At 42.6% G+C, this 24,429-nt stretch overlaps 2 protein-coding genes across 2 annotated transcripts; both read left to right on the top strand.

The window, feature by feature from the left end:
- Positions 1–1,019: 1,019 nt before the first annotated feature.
- On the top strand, positions 1,020–12,870 carry LOC311143309 (N-chimaerin-like). Its single transcript, XM_084179141.1, has 7 exons — positions 1,020–1,731; positions 3,496–3,580; positions 8,011–8,184; positions 8,859–8,936; positions 9,775–9,912; positions 11,754–11,859; positions 12,006–12,870. The coding sequence occupies exons 1-7, from the start codon at positions 1,477–1,479 to the stop codon at positions 12,175–12,177; spliced, it is 1,008 nt and encodes a 335-aa protein (XP_084035267.1). The 5' UTR covers positions 1,020–1,476; the 3' UTR covers positions 12,178–12,870.
- A 3,814-nt stretch (positions 12,871–16,684) lies between these two features.
- LOC311143240 (acetylcholine receptor subunit alpha-like) lies at positions 16,685–23,939 on the top strand (the record flags this gene model as incomplete). The annotated part of the gene is made up of 9 exons (XM_084179054.1): positions 16,685–16,730; positions 17,564–17,706; positions 17,811–17,855; positions 18,163–18,272; positions 20,583–20,778; positions 20,982–21,219; positions 22,721–22,944; positions 23,476–23,715; positions 23,808–23,939. The coding sequence occupies 9 exons, from the start codon at positions 16,685–16,687 to the stop codon at positions 23,937–23,939; spliced, it is 1,374 nt and encodes a 457-aa protein (XP_084035180.1).
- Between the last annotated feature and the right edge of the window lie 490 nt (positions 23,940–24,429).

The raw sequence follows: 24,429 nt of genomic DNA, 5'->3' as shown, positions 1-24,429 counted from the left end.
GCTGGCATCAGTAATAGAATAAATGAGCACAATTTCAGACAGAATCCTACTGAGAGAGAGGCTCAATTAATGTTTTCCTCTTCCATTTCTTATTATAGTAATTAAGAAATATCATACAAGTCATCTGTGAAGTTTTGTATTAAAAATGAAATATTAGACTACAGGATCTGTGAATTTTGGTATTACGAGAAATGTAAATTTTTTCAGTATAATTCTGTGATAAAAATTTCAAAATTCAGTGCATTATTTTTACATAGCTGATATTGGAAAAATTTACCAGATTCTTCAACAGAATTTAGATGAAATTGTATTTCATTATGTTCTTCATTGACATATTACTTTAATGTGTTTATCTATTTGAAGCCAGGAAACAAAACAAAGCTCCAGCGTACCCAAAGGAGCTTGTAATTGTGTGGAATGAGCACATCTGGGTTAATTCTCCCTGGGATGTCTGCATGGTAACTGAAATATAGGCTTACAGGCAGACTATTGCAGTTGAAAAACATGGCCTTGCATCACCTCTCCCTATTCATAGCGCATCCAACTAAATTATTCATATTTTTGTGAATTAAATTTTGTGAAAATGCATGTGGTTTAAATGTTTCATGTGGTAAATTCATGTGGTTTAAACATGTATAAAAAAAGATATACCTGAAAATATGAGATTTGTTTTTCTGTATATCAAATTGGACAGTGGGGACAGGACTCTGTCGTCCCTGGAACAGGAAATGGTTGGTAACCAGATTTTGAAAATAGCCCATTCTCCAACAGCCCACCTCTGTCATTAGCTGTGGGCAGTGGCAGCTCATTGATGATGCATGACTCATTCATTGCTCATTATCAACCCACGCTCACTCCGACTCTTCCTACCCAAGCTCTCCTGCTTTGGATCTGAGAGGGGGGTTGTGGGGGCGGGGAAACTGCAACGATGAAGCTTAAGCAGCCTCCTGCCTCACTACGATTGGCCAGTGTGATCCATCTAATCTGTTGTGACTACTCCTCTACCCCCTCACTCTGGTAGTGCTGGCAGCATCCATCCACAGTACACACTGTGCTGTCTCTGTTCCAGAGACAATATATCAGCTCTGCACAGGGAGGAGAGGATTAACACAACATCAGCTCATCTGCATACACATTCAGGGAACACATGAGCACCCAAGGCTTCTTCTCTTTTCTATCTAACTCCAACCATCACAGGACTTGAGACTCTAATCGTTGGAGCATCGTTCATCCAATTCTCTCTGTGGTGAGAGGATTTAAAGGAGGACAGATCTTTTGCGTTTCGGATTTTGCGATTTGTATGTGCTCTTTTTGTTCACTTAGTTGAGAATTGTCCAATTGGAACAATGCAATTAATATTACATAGTTTAGACTAGCTGTAAACATCCAGTTCTTTTCCAGGGGGCCTCTAACTTTTTGGACTGCGCTATAGGGTTTGCTGCTTGTTCATCTGATTTGGCCAACCTGACTGTCAGAATGCCATCCAGGGAGTCTTATGAGATCCGGAAGGGAGAGAAGTCCCTGGTGCACAAGGCTAAGCAGGAGGCCAACCAGCAGGACATCCTAGTGGCTGCTCTGGGGATGAGGATCTCAGGACCCCAGAAACCTCCAGCCACTATCTGGCAGCCTCTCAAACTGTTTGCCTATTCACAGCTCACCTCGCTGGTCCGCAAAGCCACGCTGAAGGATAACAGCCTGCCGCACAAGTATGAAAAAGTCCACAACTTCAAGGTGAGACAGATTGCCACAGGAACAGTAGTTCTGTTTCACCTCTTCATGCCATTCCACTCTAAAATATGGCTTGTATTTCAGCATGTTGTAGACAGGTGGTGGTTTTTTTGTATTATGTTGCTGTGGTGGCAGTTGGCCACCAGAAGGTCTGTTTGGGGGGTTATGGGGCGAGAGAAAGCGTGAGAAAACAGGACTGTTTTGAATCTGTCCACTGAGTCCTTTTCAAAAGGAAATATGTTGGGCGGTCTGTAGTCCACTGTTGTTGGTTTGGGCACCAGATGGGGATATTAGGCGATGGAAGGGGGGAACAGTGGAGGAGTGGTATCCCCATTAGGCTCCAGTCAGCAGACTTAGCCCCTGCTCTGCTCTGACTGTTTGGGTTAGTTAATGAAGTGGGGAGCTGTGGGAGAAACATTCCCTCAAAGGCTCTAGAACTGCTGACACTTAGAGTACTCCTTCCTGCTTCCCTCCTTTCTTATTTATTTATTACTCTGCCATGCAGTCCTCCATGCTGAATGCTCCGTTTCACAATTTTAAGGGTGTCACACATTTAACTCTAATGTTTCAAGCTCCCTCCACAACAGGAAGCAATCTGGGCTGATATGGTTAGTGTGTAATAGTTATTGACAGAGCATTAAAATCAATAATCATCCTGATCATCTGTACAACCAACATATCTCTTTGAAGTTATGATTACAAAATATTATTTAAAAAATGAACATTGGAGACAAACTTAACCAAATAGGCCAGACACAACAACTAGTGCTAAGTTGTATGGGTTAATTAAATGTTCTGTTTTTTCCACACACACACACAACAAAAATGTTTTATTGTCACATACACCAAATAGGTGCAGTGAAATATTTTATTTTACAGGGTCAGCCATAGTAGTACGGCGCCCCTGGAGCAAATTAGGGTTAAGTACCTTGCTCAAGGGCACATCACCAGATTTTTCACCTTGTTGGCTCAGGTATTCGAACCAAATAGAATAAGGTTTTCATTCCCTGGAAACCTTGAATCACAAAAGAGATTCTAACCAGTCCCTCCTGCAAATAGTATAGTCTGATGAACTGCTAATCCTCTCATGCCTTCCCTGCTCCCATAGTGAGTTAACAGTGTATTGGTGATGGCCCTAGTATTCTCACCTCATATCAAAGGGCCATTATTGCCACCGTCGTGTAGGAAAACACCTCAGAGCGTGGCAGCTCTGCCTCCTCCCCAGAGGTCTGGATCAGGCACTCCTGATTGGCTGAGCTGTTGTTATGTTGCCTGGTGGAGTGGGAGCTCCCTTCCCTGCGTGAGAATCCTTTTACTGTTGCCGTAGCACATTTCCATGACAACATACCCCCTCACACTGGCACAGGGTCAACGGTGCCCACCAACCCTCCCCCGTTCTCCATCAGCATCACATCACCACCACTACTATTCAGCCTGGACACTCATTAACGGTTAGAGTGGATTAGGCATCCTGTCAGATTTGACTGGGCTCTAAACATCCCTCATCTACAACACACACACAGATAATCCCCTTATCTGGCTAGTTTAAGACACCAGCATTGTGGTTTTCTCCAGGACAACCTGGGGAAGGTGTGGTACCTATGCAGTACATGACTGCAGCTTCTGACTGCCATCTCTCTCTCTCTCTCTCTCTCTCTCTCTCTCTCTCTCTCTCTCTCTCTCTCTCTCTCTCTCTCTCTCGCATTCTCTCTCTCTCTCTCTCTCTCTCTCTCTCTCTCTCTCTCTCGCTCTCTTTCTATCCTCCAGGTCCACACGTTCCGGGGACCTCACTGGTGTGAATACTGTGCCAACTTCATGTGGGGGCTGAAGGCTCAGGGAGTCAAATGTGCAGGTACATACTGTACTATACTTAACAGTAGATAGCCACTATACAGCTGCTGCTGGCTGCTGTTACTTAACTAAATGCTGTTCTCTATTTATGTAATGGACTTTGATGTTCTCACCCCAGTATGTGGGTAACCTGGTTTTTAATGTGAGTGTTTGTAAGTATGTGTCATATTGCATCCCTTAATCTAAAATCCCACCATGTGTTGGGAACAGATTAGAGGAGTTGTATAATAGAGTGAAATCAGAACTCAGTATCAAGCATTTACTCAGTGTGATGTAATCCATACTCCCACTAATGTGAATGCCTTGCTTTAAGAGCAGATTGTGTGTTACCGTACTAATGAATGAGAGGTCAATGAGTTTACTTATGGCTACTATTCCACTGTTCAAATGACAAGCTTTAATGCAAATATCCTGGAGTTCCCATATTCTCACATAATGTTCAAAGCAGTTGTTTTCCACTCAACGTCAGACTAATAGTGGACTTATATGCACTCTATATGCACTCCATATCCTGTCATATTGATCAGTCCATTATCATAATGTACAGTGGCGTCCAGACTCAGACTGTCTCTCTCTCTCTCTCTCTCTCTCTCTCTCTCTCTCTCTCTCTCTCTCTCTCTCTCTCTCTCTCTCACTCTCTCTCTCTCTCTCTCTCTCTCTCTCTCTCTCTCTCTCTCTCTCTCTCTCTCTCTCTCTCTCTTTCTCTCTCTCTCTCTCTCTCCCTCCTGGACTCTCTCTCTCTCCCTCTCTCCCTCTCTCCCTCTCTCTCTCTCTCCCTCTCCCTCTCCCTCTCTCTCTCTCTCTCTCTCTCTCTCTCTCTCTCTCTCTCTCTCTCTCTCTCTCTCTCTCTCTCCCTCTCGCTCTCTCTCTCTCTCTCTCTCTCTCTCTCCCTCTCTCTCTCGCCCTTTCTCTCTCTCCCTCCCTCTCTCTTTCTCTCCCTCTCTCTCTCTCTCCCCCTTTCTCTCTTTCTCTCGCCCTCTCTCTCTTCTGTCTTCTCTCGCTCTCTCTAGCTCTCTCTCTCTCTCTCTCTCTCTCTGTGCTCCAGTTGCAGGGGAAGTGGGGGGTTGAGAATGCCTGTGTGGATTCATGTGGAAATACTCACTTGATGGTCTCTGAATAGATTCACAATGTTCTAACGCGTACGCCTAGGCCTATTTATCCAATCAAGACTGATATTACTAGTTGAAGGATTTTGCTGCCTTGTGAACAATAACTAGTAGCTGATGTTTTGCAGCCATTTACAGGATGTACAGTATAGTCATGAGATTCCTTTGTTCCCATCTAAGTGATGTTATTTTTTATTGTTTTAATGTATTATAGTGATTTAATATCATTTTTAATATCACAGGATATTAGGTAACAAGACGTTTCATAATGCTAGGATAACGTAAAAATGGGGCATAATTGTGGCATCCTATGAATGTAGTATGTCAAATACTTTAATGGGATCATATTTTTGCAGTGCATGCATGCTTTGCCATTGTAATGGTCTCTAGAAAGGATTAACTATTTAGCTTGAGAGAAAACATTTTTTGGACACACCACCCTTACAAAAAAATACATGTCAAATTTGCAGTTTCACATGTGAAAATCGTATTTTCACATGTGAAATCGCATTTTCACATTTGAAATACATTCTGTTTTCACATGTTGAGCTTAAATTTCACATATGAAACCATATTTTCATATGTATTAAATGTAGAGTTCACATGTTAACACCACATTTTAACATGTGAGGAGAATTACATGTTTTCAACTTACTTGTGAATTGCAGTTTCGCGTGAAATTTGTGGTTTCACATGTTAACTTTCACGTGGGAATTGGATATGCAGTTTCACTTGTGAAAAACATTCACGTGATTGTTTCACATGTAAGAAAACTCCACATTTACTCCAATGTTTGTAAGCAAAGTAAATGTAAACAAACACTGTATAGCCTAAAAACATGGTTAAAACGAAAATGTTGATATCATGGATGGTCAGTCCATGCATCCTTAGCGTAGTCTATGGATTTAAGAGTGGTTGCATTTCTCCAGCCCCATCCCTCAGCTTTTTTCCGAAACTGTGGCGGGGAGTACACTTGGTTAATGTTTCAATTAAGGATTGCCGCTTTAAACACCTTGAATAGAGTAATAGTGTTATTATATGGTGTAATCTTCTATTAAGTGAGTTACTTTTGTGGAAAATAAATGTAATGTGGGGACGAAAAAAATGACGAGGGAAAACACGTGAAAAATGTAAATGTGAAACTTCACACGTGTCTGAAAACCACGTGTTGGACTCATGAAGATTTCACATGTAAAAAAATAATTTAAAAATGTCTGAAACCACATATTTTTTCCAGAATATTTTTGTATAAATTTTTTTTGTATGGGTAAATACTGATTTTTTGTCATTGTTTTCTGATAAAAATAAGTTCCCAGGTGTTGATCCTTCCTGAATAAGGCATTAAAGTGGACTGATGTGTGTGTTTAACGTGTTATTGATGCGACATAGTGAGCCACACATATGTCTGTGGAAGCTGAGCCATGAATAATTTATGCGTTGCCTTAGAAAGCAGCTGACAATCGAATGAAAAGCGCCTATTTTTGGAGATTCTCTGTAGAATTTTTTGCCATTCCTTCAGACTAAACCCATGGCGACCGGAATCTAGGACAGTGAAGTCTTATGTGATGTTTGAATTTGCATTCCAAAAATGTGCTCCCCCTTTATTTCTGTATGTGTTTTTGGGCAAGCGCCAGGAAGCCAGCCCCTGCCAGTGCTTGTTGTGCCACACTTCCTCATCAGAGGACGCCCCCCAGTCTCATACCATCATGCCCGTGAAGGAAAACAAAGCTCTTTAATGTGGAGCGGGGCTCCGAGCACTGGGAAGGAACTCCATTTCCACCCGCATTAAAACCCAGAAAGCTAGGTCACACAGCCCATTCTCTATTCATCCCAATTCTATGCATGATGGAAAACTACATAGAATATTATATATGCTGCTGCCATGAGAGATGGTGTTTTATGCTGTTTCCATTAGAGATGGTGAGATAGAGAACCATTGGGGATCCCAGGCACGGTAAAGGTTAAACTACATGATAATGTGTTGATTGGCCACTAGTGGGACCGGCCCCTTACCTCTTACCCCACATCAAGTGTCAAACCCTTTTAGCCAAATCAGGGCAGAGCTTATCCTCACTGGAGTGTCTTCTCCTCGCCATGGCAACAGAGCTGACAGTGCAGTAAAGCAGTGTCTTTCTGCAGGCTCCCTCGGGGCTCTCCCACCCCACCTGGGATCCAGGGGCCATCAGTGTGTGTGTGTGTGCTTGCGTGCTCACATGCACAACACCAGTTCAGCAGCCTTGTGTCTGGTGAGAGGCTGCCCTCTATTACACTGCCTGTCTCATACCCTTAAGAGAATCATCTCTTAAAGGTAATTACATTTCTGCATCAATGCATATGAATAAAGCCTTGCGAAATTTCTCTGAGGGCTCATGTTAATCAAAATCTGTGTAGCTATATCGGTAGATCATGGTCTTTTTGTGATTTTTTAATTATTGATATTTGAGGAGCAAAAATTATATTCATATTTCCTCTGAAACTAGGTCTAGTGTTGCCCGCCGCGGCCAAATTGCTGCCTGCACGGCCATTGTGTGCGAGCCCAGATTATGGAGGAGAATGGAGCGTGCAGGCCTGACTCTCCCTCCTCCAGGCCACATTATTTTCAGTGCGCCTCTAATTCCCTCTAAGAGTCTCTGTTACAAAGTAGAGCAGGAGTCGCTCTGCGTCTGCTCTCTGTGGGCTGCTGTGCTTATTAGTGTGCTGTGTTCCCTACAAGGTGAAACCTGCTCTGATTCTGAGGCCCCAGTCACTAGCACTGAAGGCAAAAGCAGTGTGGAAGGCTCATTGAAACTACATATTCACTGCTTAGAAGAACATAAATGAGGAGCATGTTGAGCTACAAATATTTTTATGTGTAAAAATGACAAAAACAAACCAAGCCACATAGGAAAATCCTGAATAAATTTGGTAGCAATAAATTTGGTAGCTATAAGATTAAACTTTGTTGAATTTGTTATGAATAATTTTTATGCATGAACGGCACACTGTCTGAATGAGGGATTGTTTGTGGACCTGTGTTCCACTCCAGTGCTCAAGGTGACTCCAATAACACCCCTGGAAGCTGACCATCAGCTAGGACAGAATTCTCCAGTGGTCCAATGACATGCTGACGGCAAATATTGATCAAGAAGATGTAGGCCTTAGCAAGCAAAAACAAACCAAGCCAGTCGACTAAAATGAAATGAGCAATTTGGGGGATGCAGGCTATTCATTTTGGTACACTTCAATGCTCAATCTGGTCTATTATTTCTCTGGAAGATACAGTATCATTAGAAGATATCCCTCTTAGGTTGTCCATTCTGACTTTCCACTTCCTCCTTTCTTTCAGATTGTGGTTTGAACGTCCACAAGCAGTGCTCCACTATGGTACCCCGCAACTGCGTGCCAGACCTGAAACATGTCAAGAAAGTGTACAGCTGTGAGCTCACAACCCTGGTGAAAGCTCACAACACCAAGCGACCCATGGTGGTGGACATGTGCATACAGGAAATCGAATCAAGAGGTGAGCAGAAGATAGATGGCCATGGCTCTATTCAAATACTTGAAAATTACACTATTCACTCCCTCTTTCCTTTTCGGGAAATGTTATATTTTGAGAATTGTAATGGAATTGTAATGTAAAGTAATGTAATGGCTAGATGTATCAATCACCATGTGGACTTGCACACAAACCCAATTCAGTGTAGGTAGTAGAAGGTGAAGGACTAATGATTGTAATGTTGGTCCTATCCATTAATATGATGTGGAGAGCTGATGGGAGGCCTGGTAATTGTACATATGTAATGGAGAATAGTTTACTGTGTTGTTGCTGCTTCAGTTGATAACATTCCAGTATAATCACTCAACGATGTAGAAGCCTTATTTCTACCTCATTGTCTAGTCCGGTAATCTACGTGTGTAACTAATGCTATGTTTGATTTATGTCTTTATTATTTTGTCCAGTGATGCAGAAAACGATTTGCATCTGTCCATGTTATTCCCTGTGTGCTATTGTAGACATTCTTAATTTCTCATGCATATTGAAGAGCTGTTAATTAAATTATCTATGTTGCCCAAGGTGACCGCTGAAGGTGAATTTGCCTGTATTTATTTTGCTCTTGGATGCCCACTTCAGTCCTATGTTATGTTATGTATAGCAGAATGTTTCATTAAACCCTCTCTATCTCTCTGTCATAGGTCTGAAGTCTGAAGGGCTCTACAGAATATCAGGATTCAGTGATTCAGTCGAAGATGTCAAGTCGGCATTTGACAGAGGTATGTCCTCTTTTGACACCCTATCCTTCTGTTTGGGTGTTAACAAACCCCTCGGGTGCCTCTCACAATAGCATGCTTGTCAGCTCTTAGCGCCTCTATGTGTACTCAATGTGATGGTTTACATTGAACTAATCTTTGAGTTAAATGTTGACAATGCGATGTGTTTACATATTTGGGATTAATGGGAAAGTGACACATTTGTGGAGAGATTAATCTCAATCTGGGAGAGCACGGCTTGTCCTGACACGGTCCACTCACAGGATTTACAGACAGGGCCATGGGCCAGCTCTGGGGATGGCAAATGATTGGACTAGTCCAAAGACCGTAGCTGACCGAAATGTAATTCACCGTAGTATTAAACCTCCAACTTCATTTATCTACTCCAGTTAAAGAGGTAGTTAGTCTGCCCCGTTCTCTGCCCAGTGCAGAGTGAGTTTAGAAATGGATTGGGGGAACCCTGGAGCTATGGGCTAAACCTTAGATAGACCAGTGTATGGGAGATCACCCATGACAGAGTGTCATTCCAGCTCACAACACTGTGATATGGAGACCCTCAGCAGAATTAGGCCATGGCCTGCTCTGGATGCCATGTAGAACTCAGGAGCAGTCAGAGTAAAACAGGCCAGGCGAATCAAAGCAGAGGACCAGCCTAGATTTCATCCCCCACAGTGACACATCCCTTTATTCCTCACTTCTTCACACTACGCCACAAGCACACCATGCTGATTAAACTAAATTTCCTTGAGTTCAATCAGCAAAAAAAATGTAACGCAGTGTCTTATGCACGTCCAGACAGTTTTTTCCTATTTTCTAACGAATGTGTTCTATCTCTTCACAGATGGTGAGAAGACAGACATCTCTGCGAACGCATATGAAGATATCAACATCATCACGGGAGCACTTAAACTGTACCTCAGGGATTTACCCATTCCTGTCATCTCATACGATGCCTACCCCAGGTTCATTGAGGTTGCAAGTGAGTTCAACATAAGCAGCTTTTTCCTCTTCTCGGCTAGTTAAAACTATATATAATTGTTTCAGTCATGCACCAGCACCACGGAAAATGTACCATGCAAGAAGAACTGCCATTGGTGTGCCTTTTCATATCTGTGGTTGAATTATGTAAATCCCTCAACATTAAAGCCATGATGCATGATGGATGCATTCAGTGAACATTTATCCAGGTCTTCCTTTTTGCTCTATGAGTGTTCAGAAATGATTCTGCAAAATAGATCATGATGTTTTTGAGTTTTCATTGCTGTGCTTTACTGCATTTCCACTATTTAGGTATCATTATTAACAATCCTGGGCATTCAGTGGAGAATGTAATGTACTTTCATGCTGTCCACATAAAATGAGCATCAGATGCTTCTCTCCGTTTGAAGTTTTTATGGTTCTGTTTTAGAAAACGATTATTGTGTGGTAGTCAGTTATATCGACTTCAACAACACATCTTGAGTGCACACTGATCTCTTCCTTGAAGGGGAAAACCCCACTTGTGTTCATCACATGAGTCGTTCCATGTCATTTCAGCAAGCCATGACACCCACCATCTCAGATTGTTCTGAAAGTATTTATGTAGTTAGAAACAGGTAAGATTCACATTCCTGAAACATTATTTTGTTTAAATTAAATGTTATCTGTGAGAAATTAAGCTAATTGATTGCACCCAAATTGGCCATTTTAATTTATAGGATTCAGATAATATTCAATAAATATAGTACCCAACATCCGATTTGGACCAAATTCTTCCTACCAATGTTTAAGACATGATGAATCCAAAAGAAAAGTAAAAAGCCACCCACAGACGCCTACACCCCATGCCAATCCCACCCCAACAACCAGTATACAGTATCAGTTCTCTATGTATGAAGCTGCGGCTTGGAGTATTGCTTCTCCCTACTATGAAATGTATTCTCTGTGAATCTGGTGATGGTTTTTTTCCCCTGTTCAGAGAAATTAGTAATTATCTTGCATTATTTACCGTAAAGTACTGTGAAAGTACCAGGTTTTGACCACTAGATGCCACTGTACCTGCAATACCGCCACACTCTTTAACCATTTTGTTGGTCTCTTTTGTTTTATTCAATAGTTCACAACAATGCCTTTGCAACTTTGGGTAGAAAACCAATAGATTTGGCTCATGATTAAAATACATTTTGTGGTCATCCTCACAATTCAAGCCAGTCCTCCATGAAAGCAAATAAATGTGTTCTTCTTTTACGCTTTAATCTGTGTCCAGGAAATGCCCCGTTCAAAAAAGGTCTGGATTAGTTACTGTTAGACCATTCCTGGTGAACAAGCAAACCATTAGCCTACAGCAGTTCTAATGGTTTCAATGTTATGGTCTCTAATGGTCTTCAATGGTAAAAGGCCCAAACACACACTGTATAGTGTTTTGCAATTGTAATGGTATTGGGTTGCGTTGGGTTGGGTTGGGTTTAATGGTAAATGTCACTAGTCACAGTACATATAGAGCCACAGCTTCAGCTATAAATTAAAATGGCCAATTTGGGTGCAATCAATTAGCTTAATTTCTCAGAGATCAAATTATATTTAAAAAATATATATCTTTCAGTAATGCTTATCTTATCTGTTTCTAACTACAGAAACAATTTCAGAACAATCTGAGATGGTGGGTTTCAAAATCGTCTTTCTTGTGCTTTTTGAGGTGGAACAACCCACATGATAGTAAATCATTTCAGTGAGAACCATTGAGCACGGATGTTTCTATGGGAGGTTTTGAGAGTGTCTTGTGAGGGTCTGTAGATAGAGAGACTGCTCTGCTTTGATCCTGTGCTTCTGTTTGCTTCTCAGAGCTGGAAGACCCAGAGAAGCAGCAAGAGGCCTTCCGTGAGGCTCTGGAACTGCTGCCTGCAGCACACAGTGAAACCCTGAGGTACCTCATGGCCCATTTAAAGAGGTGAGTGATCGACACCCTCTCTCTTCTCTACAAAACAATTTGTTACCCTGGTGATATGTAAGAGCATGTTTGTTTATCTGAGACATATGGTTATAATTGAGTGCTCAGATTGTTAATTGCCTCTCCTTGATGTGCCTCTTCTTCAGGGTAACATTGAATGAGAAGGACAACCTGATGAATGCCGAAAACCTGGGCATTGTTTTCGGGCCCACCCTCCTGCGTGCCCCAAACCTGGACGTCATGACGGCACTCAACGACATCCGCTACCAACGACAGGTGGTGGAGTTCCTCATAAAAAATGAAGACATCCTCTTCTGAAAGATATGGAAGAAAAGAGCCACATTTTTTCGTAAAATAGCTTGATGCTGCCTAATCACTTTTTTTGTGAAAGGACTTGAATAGTAAGGAATCTTTGTATTACATTTGTGATATATCCATTTCCACTTCTAGTGGATCAGTGCTGAACCATACTTTTTCTTCCCCTGTAACGGGTGTGGATGATGATGTACCTTAAACTTGCATGTCTGTCTCCCCATTTTTGTCGGGGCTTGTGTAGAACACTGATGGACCAGACTTGGCCGTGTCTTGATTTTGTATAGCTTTGTAGCGGTAACCCAGCATGTGGTAAAGATTGTGAAATTGTTACTCTGCTATTATTTGTTCTGTAGATTTACAGTATCTCCCGCACGGTTTTTGTGAAACGTTGTATACCTGGATGTGAAATAGACTACTGTATCTTCTCTGAACTTTTGTAATGATCTTTGACTGAATGTGTATTTTTTGCCTTTTCAGCTGTTTTATATGCAAGTCTTCTTTAGGGAAAATTCAAAGCCTCTTTCAATCAGAAAACAAGTAATCAGTGTACTTTTAAATGTTCTGTTACATTTCCTGACAGTCAAAACTTTATTGCATTCAAACTACTACATTTGTGCAGTTAATGTTTTTTTTATTGTAATATTTGTTTACTTAATTTGCCCATGTACATTTTAATTTATTAAACCTTGCTTTCTGAAAATTAACTGGTATGCCCTGAGTCATCTCAATTGTTCCAGTAACAATGAAGCTGTTGAATAAGCATTTATTGCAGTGCATGTTCATTTTAGAATATGGTAAAATATGTCCAGACAGCAGTCATTGAGGCATTCTACATTTGCGCGCACTTGCAAAATGACCTTGATAAAGGGGGCTGTTCCTCTCAATCTGCATATTGAGATGAACAGACAGTGCTATAGACGGTCCAGGGTCCACATGACCGTGTGCAGCATCCCCTCCAACTATACGTCAATCACACTGATTCGCTCTGAGATTAACACAAAACCCACAATGCCTTTAGGCACGGCCTTCTCTCCATCCAGATTTTTAATTGCTGGATACATATGCAAACATTGTCACTTGGGGTTTATGCATTTTAGGTTTAATTACCCCACAAGCAATTTCTTTCCACACATTTTCCAAAAACCAGTGATGTCTTATCATCCTCACTCGCGGCTCATTATAAGATCAAAGTGTACCCTTGCATTTGTACTGCCAGTGAACAAAAGCTGTTGTTATTTTGGTTCATGTGTTTTTCCTGATTGAGTTTCAAACACTTTCCACTGAGGGGTATCCTATAAAATTGGATCAATGAGTTAGCCAGCTAACTTTAATAAGCAACCGTAAAAAACGTTTGATTTTCTGATTCATTAAGAAAGCTAAACAGTCAGGTCCATACTTATTGGATCCCTTGATAAAGATGAGCAAAAATTACTGTATAAAATAAATAATACAAATAATGAGCTATATTGTATGCCAAAAAAACTACATGAAATTAGAGCCCTTTGGCCATGCACACCAGTGGTGGGTTTGGCATTGAAAAATAGAAGCATATGAAGAAAGGTATCTCATACCTACAGTAAAATATGGTGGTGGACCTTTGATGTTGTGGGGCTATTGTTAACGTCAACGGCATCATGAACTTGACCAAAAACCTGGTTGCCTCTGCCTGGAGGCTGACACTTGGCCGCAAGTGGATCTTACAGTAAGACAATAACCCAAGGACTAATCAAAATCCACAAATAAATGGTTAATTGACCACAAAATCAAATATTCTGTATGGAGGAATGGTCTAACATCCCTACCAATCTGTTCTCCAATCTCATAAAATATTTTAGAGAAAGTCTCAGTGGTGCTAGAGTATTGAAAACAGGGGTGCCAATATATATATATATATATTTGCTCATCTTTATCAAGGGTGCCAATAATTATGGACCTGACTATAGATGTGTGTTTGGTTGTTGAGTCAATTAGACCATGCCCATTTTAAGCTTAACTTTCTTTAAAATTAAAAGTTAATTCAAAATATTTAGGCAAGTTAGCTGGCTAATTCCTTGATCCTGCTTTGTAGTATACCCCTTAGGAGATCTCACTGGCCATGGTTTCCTGGTGGAGAACCACAGCCATCCTGAATGACAGCATGTGAAGCCCCATGTGAAATCCCATTATATGAAATCCCATTAAATGCTCTGCCATTGTTCTCGTAGTGGAAACACTCCGCTTTTAGGTTAGATTATTAAAAACCATAAACTCTAACCTGCCCCAAGCTTTTCTGTGTTTAGCACCTCATGCTTTTTTTACACGTTCTCATTTTGTACTAAAATCTTTGTGGCTAATGTATTCATGCTTCAGTATAGTTTATACCTGTTCAGGAATTCTTGACATCTTTTTCGCTGGGGTTTATAATTTACATTAGGTTTGAACTAATGGTGAAATAATTCTGCTCTAGTTTTGGTTGATTGGTCAACAAAATTGTAATTTGTTCTAATTCGATTTAATTCCAGCTATTTATTATGCATCTGCATTAGCTGCAGCCAGTAGACCAAACCAAGAAACCCATGTTCAGACTACTGCTGTGATAATGTTATGACAGACCTATCTTCATGCAGATCAAATAGTATTTGCTAAATTTACCATGAGATGGCTGATTCATATTCACATTAATGAATCTAAATGTTTTAGTGCATCTGATCCATGAGATAACTGTCTTCTCTCGGTTGATTGGATGAAGCTGTGCGACATTTTTTCCTGCATAGGCTGACCTACATTTCCAAATGCTAAAATATGCTGAAATATTCAGTTCAGCCATGTGAAGTGAAAATGTATGTACTGTATGATGCAATGCTTGTCCCAGATACAGTAGTAGTATGTTGAGTTCTGAATGTGGACATTTACTATATTTTTCTATAGCGTATGTCACTATCATATTGTAGGAATTTGGGGACATGTTTAAACTGCATAGGCATACATTGAATTAAATTGCATCACCAAATACAAACGTCCCATACTATACAACCATTCCATCCCTTCCCCCACCAATCATACCCATGAAACAAAATGTACATGAAACAATTTACCTACTGTAAAATACCCTTACAACATCTTAGAATAGCTGTAATTGTAATTCATGTTCAATAATAGAATACATTGATTGTAACTATAATTTTTCTTCAGAACATAAACAATACACGTATAACTAAACTGCTATTTTTGAGGCGCAATATTGTGTGAAAATATCCCAGTAACACACGTAATAATCTCCTCCACGGAAAGCGTAATCCACATAATCTCGTAGGGAGCAGAAACATGCAGCGGGAGATGCTCAATGCTCGGTCATGCCCAGCAGATGTTCCACAGACACCACATTATTATTATTCATGTTAAGAGAGCATTTTAATCACATGTAGAATAGAGACTAAAATAGGTCTGACTGAGAGAAACTCCCGCAGGGCTATATAAGGGCCGACTCCTGCTGAAAGAACAAACTGGTTCTCAACCGCAACGATAGGATGACACAGTCCCACTGCCTGACCATGGTGAGGTTGAATGAGCAGATTCAATGGGTTGCTCCAGGGTCACATGGGTTGGGTCCAGGCATGAGGTACTTAGAGGTTGTAAGATTCAGGTGGTCTATGATTGGTATGGGGAGGGTGGATGGATGGGGTGGAGAGACAGATCTCTCTTAATTCAGACATTGCCAAAATTGCAATTTGCCACTAAATAAGATGAACGAGGTGACTGGTTGAGTGACTGGCTGATTGAACGGGTGGAGGCTGTAGGGAAATTGATTTGCCTGGTCCCATCATTGCCTTGGTGGGGAGGGGCAGGTGTACAGTGGAGATGTGGTGTTGGGGTGTGATGCCTGGTCACCTGGAAACTCATTGCAGTAGCTAGAAGGGGTAGATGTTGTGGACATGTTGAAGTCCAACATTACCCTCAGAGGGAGACATAACATCTTTATTAGAGATCAAACAGGACAACTTTGGTTTGATTACTGTATTTGACATGTAAAATCATTGTGTTTTTCTCAAACTACTTATATAGGATTCCCAAATAATTATTCTGGAAAGGACATTATAATGTAACACAAGTTAACCAATGGGACCAGTATCAAATATCATGAGTAGCCTGATTGTAAATATATCACAACAAATAGCATCATTTTGGAAAGCAGCCATAGGCTATTACTGTCTTTTATTATGGGAAGTACTGCACTGTGAGATATTTCAGTGCCAGATTAGCCAGGCATGTAGAGCTTATAACATGTGAGGGACGACAAAGAATGTGACCCTCTCAAATGACAGCTATTGGTGGTGGCTCATAACATATGGTGCCAGGGAACAACAATACTGTTCCCCATTACAGAACATGAAGCAGCAAGTCAGCGTTGCCATTATTTTGACCACGTTTTAAAGTAGACAGAAATAATGTTGTTACCTTACTAGCTGCTTACCCTCTATTCGAAGACTCAGGACATTGGATACCTCAGATTTTATGGGAAAATAACACAAAAATGAATCTTCTAGTTTTTGTTTCTCATCTTCTAATCATTCTAGCAGGTAAGCCATATTCTAACCATGCATGTTGGCTGACTGACTGTTCTGTCGGTTATAACATACCTTTGCCAGGATATTTGAGGTGATAGTCTATCCTAAACCAATATTTGAATATCTTACAAATCTAGTTAATTAATCATGGGATATCTACATCAGATAATTTCTCATTGATTCTTAGTAATGCTTTATCCTTTAGTTAACTATAAGATTTCAAATCTTACTTGAGGTATATCTTAGCTAAGCTAGTGACTGTTGGATATGTTGGAATAGTTTAAAAGGCATCCAGCATTAGGCTCTGTTGATTGACAGGGGCATGTGTGTGCTATCTATCAGTGTTTGACTCCACAAGTCGATAGTTTCGTGAAATACACTGTATATTTGCAGCCAATCTTCATCGATTTACTGTTTTGAATGTCTCAAAACGTCTTTCAAGCTTTCGGGGGTGTGCTCTTGCACAAACTAGGCTTCATTTCAAGGGCAGGTGGGAAAATGAAACGGGATACCGCTCTGGCATAGGTCAAATATGTAACGGAACTAGCGGATGGCATGTCTGAAACACTATCTGTATTGACGGAGTTCTCATCTCTATCACCTTCAGCATCCCACGATGATAGTATACCACTGGTCTATAACAGTGTATGGTCAAGTAATTAAGGAAGGAAGGATGAGAAGGAAGGAAGGTCTGAGGGAAGGAAGGAGGGAAGCCCTTTAATACTAAATATACTATTTGCACTTACATTAACCACTGCCTATCAGTCTTCTGATGCTGTAAACCCCAAATCTCTCAAACTGTACCATGCGAGCCATACACCAAGCTGTCTCTGTGTTCCTTGTAGGTTCTGCCTGGGGCTCTGATGATGAGACCCGTCTGGTGAAAACTCTGTTCACTGGCTACAACAAGGTGGTGCGTCCTGTCGCTCACTTCAAGGACCCAGTGGTGGTTACAGTTGGCCTGCAGCTCATTCAACTCATCAGTGTGGTAAGAAAGATGTCACAACAACCCATATCAACCAATATTTATCATGCAATTCACATCACTGTGAACACTATGTAGAAACTAAAATCAATTATCTTTCTCTACAGGATGAGGTCAACCAGATTGTTAACAGCAATGTTCGACTGAAACAGGTTTATAAATATATAAATATATAAATATGAGATTAAAGTATTTTTCTTTCTGGCTATTTTGTAAGAGAGTAATTACAAGGAAGTTGTAAGTATGGTTAATTATTAGAAGGAATTACATAATTATTTCTGAAGATACAGTATAAAATCCCCATAAGAAACTGTAATAAAACATTATCTGAAAAATTCCCTATTGAAATGATCCCTCTTTGTCAATTTAATCTGAATCAGACTTCATTTCAGGAACTTCAAATAATCTATCTGATATTTTCTATTTATGCTCTTTGTACTCTGTACCGTCATTTTCCAGCAATGGAAAGATGTGAACTTGCAATGGAATCCTGAGGATTATGGTGGAATCAAAAAGATAAGAGTGCCTTCCACTGACATTTGGCGCCCTGACCTCGTTCTCTATAACAAGTAAGATTCAGGCCATATTTGCATCAAATGTCTTTATTTTTTACCGTTCTCTCATTGATATTTTCTGTGATAAAATGTCACCAGACAGACAGACTGAATGTGATGATGGTTTCATGATGTTTGTCACGATCGTCATACATAGAGGAGGAGGACCAAGGCGCAGCGTTGAATGTGAACATATTATTTATTTGAATGATCACCCGATCAAAACAACAAAACAACGACGTGACAGTCGACGGTCAATACACAACCAAACACGAACAAAAACCCACAACACCCACAGGAAAACATACAGATTAAATATGGCTCCCAATCAGAGATAACGAGCCGACAGCTGACACTCGTTACCTCCGATTGGGAGTCATTGACCAAACATAGAAATGCACCCAACAGAAATACAAACATAGAAATACACCCAAATAATGAACACACCCTGGCTCACTATACAGAGTCCCGGAGCCAGAGCGTGACAGTACCCCCCCCTAAAGGCGCGGACTGCGACCGCGCCTCAATACGGGCTAAACAAGGGAGGGCTGGGTGGGCACACCTCCTCGGCGGTGGCTCTGGCTCCGTCCTTGATCCCCACCTCCTCTCCAACCCCCCAAAGTACCCCTGGTCCTGTCCAGCCCCGCTGGCCGGAGCCGGACCGACGACACGCGCCCCTGGCCTGATGCGTGGAGGAGGAACGGGCCGGACCGGGCTGACGACGCGCACCACTGACCTGGTGCGGGGAGCTTGGATGGGCCGAACTGGGCTGGCGATGCGCACCACAGACTTGGTGCGGAGAGCAGGAACGGGCCGGACAGGGCTGACGAAACGCACCACAGACTTGGTGCGGAGAACAGGCACGGGCCGTGCCGGACTGACGCCGCACCCCACTGGCTTGGTGTGGGGAGCAGGAGCGGACCGAGCCGGGCTGTCGAAGCGCACCCCTGACTTGGTGCGGGGAGCAGGAACGGGACGAGCCGGGCTGGCGACGCGCACCACAGACCTGGTGCGGAGAGCAGGAACGGGCAGAGCCGGGCTGACGAGACGCACCACAGACTTGATGCGGGGAGCAGGAATGGGCCGGACTGGGCTGGCGACGCGCACCACAGACCTGGTGCGGAGAGCAGGAACGGGCAGAGCCGGGCTGACGAGACGCACCACAGACTTGATGCGGGGAGCAGGAACGGGCCGGACTGGACTGACGACGCACACCACTGGCTTGGTGCGGGAAGCTTGGATGGGCCGGACTGTACTGGGGACACACACCACTGGCCCCACACTGGGATCTGGAACGGGCCGGACCGGACTGGCAACACACGCCAGTACCTCTCGCCGTGCCTCCACTTCCTCCATCCCCTCTTTGACCAGTGGCCCCCGTAACCCGGCGGCCTTCTCCAGCAACCCACTGGGCCGCTCTATCGCGGCCTCCTGCTGGTCCGACGTCTCGAGCCCCCCCTAAAAAATTTCGGGGCGTCTCTCCTACCCGTGGACCAGGTCTCCATAGACCTCGCCAGCCTCTCGCCCTTCTGCCATAGCGTCAAGCCCTTCTCCTCCTCACTCGGCTTGACCCAGTCCAGGAGGCGAAGGAGATCTGTGAGGGATCTCCCTGGCGACGGCTCCTGGACACGCTGCTTGGTCCCATCTTGGTGGGTTTTTCTGTCACGATCGTCATACATAGAGGAGGAGGACCAAGGCGCAGCGTTGAATGTGAACATATTATTTATTTGAATGATCACCCGATCAAAACAACAAAACAACGACGTGACAGTCGACGGTCAATACACAACCAAACACGAACAAAAACCCACAACACCCACAGGAAAACATACAGATTAAATATGGCTCCCAATCAGAGATAACGAGCCGACAGCTGACACTCGTTACCTCCGATTGGGAGTCATTGACCAAACATAGAAATGCACCCAACAGAAATACAAACATAGAAATACACCCAAATAATGAACACACCCTGGCTCACTATACAGAGTCCCGGAGCCAGAGCGTGACAATGTTTTCCCTTTTCCCCTGTGCGGAGTGGGTGAGAGCTCACATAGCTTCAGGCTAAATCTGGCTTCTATATCACAGGTTCCCCTCACACCATATGCTGCGTCTGACACACTGCTGTTTGGCCCTGCCATCACAGCATCCACACAGGCCAACCAACCAGCTCCTATGCCACAGCAACCTGTACCAGTCTCCGCTCTGGTTGGTTGGCCTGTGTGGATGCTGTGATGGCAGGGCCATGCCAAGCCCCAGGAAGTGATGTCCCTCTGTGTTAACATTATCTCCTGTGCTGATGCCCGTGTATGTGTGTGCCCGCAGTGCTGATGGTGACTTTGCCATTGTTCACGAGACCAAAGTGCTGCTGGAGCACACTGGCATGATCACATGGAACCCCCCTGCCATCTTCAAGAGCTACTGTGAGATCATCGTGTTGCACTTCCCCTTCGACCTGCAAAACTGCAGCATGAAGCTGGGTACCTGGACCTATGATGGCAACTTGGTCGTCGTCAATCCCGTAATAATCATCATCACTATTTTGTCCTATTTCTCTAATTGATCCCCTGTGATACAGTTGGCTATGAACATACAGCCAAGTGCTGATTTAACAAATGATTCTAAAAGCATTACAAAACACCCCGTCCTAAAACTTGCCAGTAAGGTTGAGCCCTTTCTGATCAGTTGCTTCCATATTACATTTGTATTACCTGTCTCCACCAGGACAGCGACCGTCCTGATCTAAGTAACTTCATGGAGAGTGGCGAGTGGGTGATGAAGGACTACCGCAGCTGGAAACACTGGGTGTACTACGCCTGCTGCCCTGACACGCCCTACCTGGACATCACCTACCACTTCCTGATGCTGCGGCTGCCCCTCTACTTCATCGTCAACGTCATCATCCCCTGCATGCTCTTCTCCTTCCTCACTGGCCTCGTCTTCTATCTGCCCACTGACTCTGGTTGGTATTGCATCTCTTCAATCATTTTGTCATCATAGCTGCGACATTCATCGTTTATGTAGTGGTTGTGAAGTACCTGCATCAGCTGGTACAACTACACGCTTGTCCTCCTAACTGTCTCTGGGCGTCAGAAGTTCCTAGTAGCTACATTAGCTGTAACAGTGATGTGTCTCGGCTAGCCTCTGGCCCTGTTCCCAGTGTGGAGGCCTGCCTCATTACCCAGAGACCCTGTGTACTGCCATGTCTGTGAGCAGGCCTACCTTTAATGTATAATACATCACTGGCTGCCTAACTCAGAAAGGGCTGCTGCTACGGTATGATGCTGTGGAGGGGCTGTGATGCAAAATGGAAGTCCTCTGAGTTAACTGATTCGACTGAACAGCAAAAACAACACATAGCTCACATTCTACTGTAGAATCTCTGTGAATACGTTTTGGGCACACATCCCGGCAGCCCTAGAGGGGGGACGTGAAGAATAGCAGGAAATTAGCTTTAAATTATCTTAGCCTCATTTAAAAATGTGTAGAATAGCATGAGATTAGCTATAAAATTGGGGGGTTGGGGCTTGCTCAGACCTTGCGGAGGGCCCCTGCGAAACCGCATACGCCACTGGCTTCTGGGTGTGAAGTTGTTCAACTAAAAATAACACATACTCGGAATTCTATTGTCTGTGTGCCTGTGTGTCTGTTTGCTTACGTGAGGTTGTTTGTGTATAAGCCTATGTGTAAGGAAGGCTACATGGGATGGGACAAATTAAAAGACTCATTTCTTTACTCCTGCTTTTAGCTATGGTAAGGCAATATTGTTCAGGCTCCAACTCACAGTTATTTTTTATAAGCAGAATTCCTGCCCATCTAATGGAGGGCTGAGAGAGGTCGGAGGAGCTCAATTGGACCAAGCCTATAAGAGTCGTAACAGAGGCTACTCCTCCCTGTGGTCAGAATGAGTTAGTGCCCTAAAGGGTGTGATGGCACTGACTGCCAGAGGAACAATATGTCAAACCTCTAACCTCAACCCCCATGATGACTGTCCTGTGTCTCTGTGAGTCAGTCTCTTGCTATCAGTCTCTCTCTGAAGCTGCAGTGTGCAGCGATGCAGAAGATCAATTATCATAATGATCACTTCACTCACTTCACACCCTCTTGTAATTAATCTGAGAGAAGGGGACCAACCAGAGGGGGGATGACTATTTATTGATTTTTTTTTTCAATTCAATTGTAAAGGGTGTCATGGTTGAGTTGCACTGGAGCAATGGTGTGACTGTAGTATTTGCTTTACCCATTCTTACCTAGTTATTAACTGCTCTCACAGTTGTCTGTGTGCTGTATGAATGACTGATTTAGTATGTGACAATTATAATTGTGAAAATTATAACCTTATGTCATAATGGAACATAGTTTGCATTCATCGCAAGCTCCAATTGTGCCTTTCTTCATAGATGAATGCTTCTGTGTGCGTCTGCTTTTGTGGACCTGAGTGTTGTGAACATGTGTGTCCTCAGGTGAGAAGATGACTCTGAGTATCTCTGTCCTGCTGTCTCTGACTGTGTTCCTGCTGGTCATTGTTGAGCTCATCCCCTCCACCTCCAGTGCTGTACCACTCATCGGGAAGTACATGCTCTTCACCATGGTCTTCGTCATAGCCTCCATTATCATCACTGTCATCGTCATCAACACCCACCACCGTTCCCCCAGCACTCACACCATGTCTCCCTGGGTTCGCAAGGTGGGCACAGCTGGCACATTTCTACCAATGGGTTTTTGAAATCTAAAAATCATATGAACGGTCTTAGAGTGTCTTAAGTTTGAATAGCATGGTGCTTTGCTAACAATAACATTTGGGTTCATTTGCATTGTAAATGACATGACACAGCCACAGGATGACTTGTGCATTCTGATTTGTGAATGTTATGAGTGTGTGAGAGTTTAGAAATGGATGTATTTTTAAGTATACAGAATTCACAAATTGTTCATGAGACAACATGGCAGATACACTGTGGTATCAAGTCTACATAAAAGTACCCCCCAAAAATGTGCCCTCCCCAGTACTGCCATCTAGTGACAGAATATAGATGATTGAAGTTGTTTACTGTATAACTGTTTATTGTTGACTGTATTTTCTGCTTTGACCATGATATTGTTAGATTGAGGAGCCAGATAAGTATCTGAATTAATATGAACATTAATTTGCCTTTTGGCACATTGTATGTATTTTACCAGTCTTAGTATAACGTCCTCTCTTATTTTTTCATCCCAGATTTTCATTGACACCATTCCCAACCTCATGTTTTTCTCAACAATGAAACGTCCTGCAAAGGAGAAACAGGATAAAATAATCTATGGTGCTGACTTTGACATCTCAGACATCTCAGGCAAACCCACCCCTACTGCAGTCACTTACCAGTCCCCCATCACCAAGAACCCAGACGTACGCAGTGCTATTGAGGGGGTGAAGTACATCGCTGAGACCATGAAATCTGATGAGGAGTCCAACAGTGTAAGACTCTGGAATTAATTTCCATCCTTCCCACAGATTTATCCTTAAAGATATCTGTTTACGTGTTTCTAACTGCTCTCCTCTTTCCCCAGGCTGCTGAAGAGTGGAAGTTTGTAGCCATGGTGCTGGATCACATTCTGCTGTGTGTGTTCATGGCGGTGTGTATCATTGGCACACTGGGGGTGTTCGCAGGCCGTCTCATTGAGCTCAGCATGACGCCCTAGAGGTCTGCGGTGTGTTATGTATAGTGCCAGACGTTTTTATTGACCTGACCCTGAAAAGATCTGGGCCCTAGTGACTCTAAAAGTCAAATATTGCTGTATGAAGACTGTTTTTGACCGTCATGTTAATCAGTATAAACATGAATTATTATTGGGTGGTTTGCAATTAGCTCAGATTGCTGGGTGCATGCATGTTTATCCATATTTTCATTAATGTGTATTATAGAGCAGTTGATCTGTGTGACCATTCTAATCAAGTTTTTTGTAATCAAGGTATTTTTTGTAGTTCCTCAATGTATTTTGTTATATGTTTTCATTAATCTTTAATACAGTATTTAAATAAAGCTTATACTTGACTCTGGTTGTCAATTTTCTATATCTATTTACTAAGTCGGATTTTGTGCATATTTTGGATAAAAGAAGATCCTTATGGACAAGTGAAAGAACAATCAATGCTATCAAAAATGCAATAGTATCTCAACAAGTACTGTCT

This window comes from Coregonus lavaretus (genome assembly GCF_964263955.1).
Source record: "Coregonus lavaretus genome assembly, chromosome: 16".
Lineage (NCBI taxonomy): Eukaryota > Metazoa > Chordata > Actinopteri > Salmoniformes > Salmonidae > Coregonus > Coregonus lavaretus.
Note: the sequence above shows the minus strand (reverse complement) of the source record. Positions and strands in the feature narration are given on the sequence as shown.

Bases quoted from the DNA above. Each gene is read 5' to 3' on its own strand.
- LOC311143309 (XM_084179141.1), top strand. From the start codon at position 1,477: ATGCCATCCAGGGAGTCTTATGAGATCCGGAAGGGAGAGAAGTCCCTG. The intron at 3,581-8,010 runs GTACATACTGTA...CCTTTCTTTCAG, and splicing joins TCAGGGAGTCAAATGTGCAG to ATTGTGGTTTGAACGTCCAC. The intron at 11,860-12,005 runs GTGAGTGATCGA...CCTCTTCTTCAG, and splicing joins CTCATGGCCCATTTAAAGAG to GGTAACATTGAATGAGAAGG.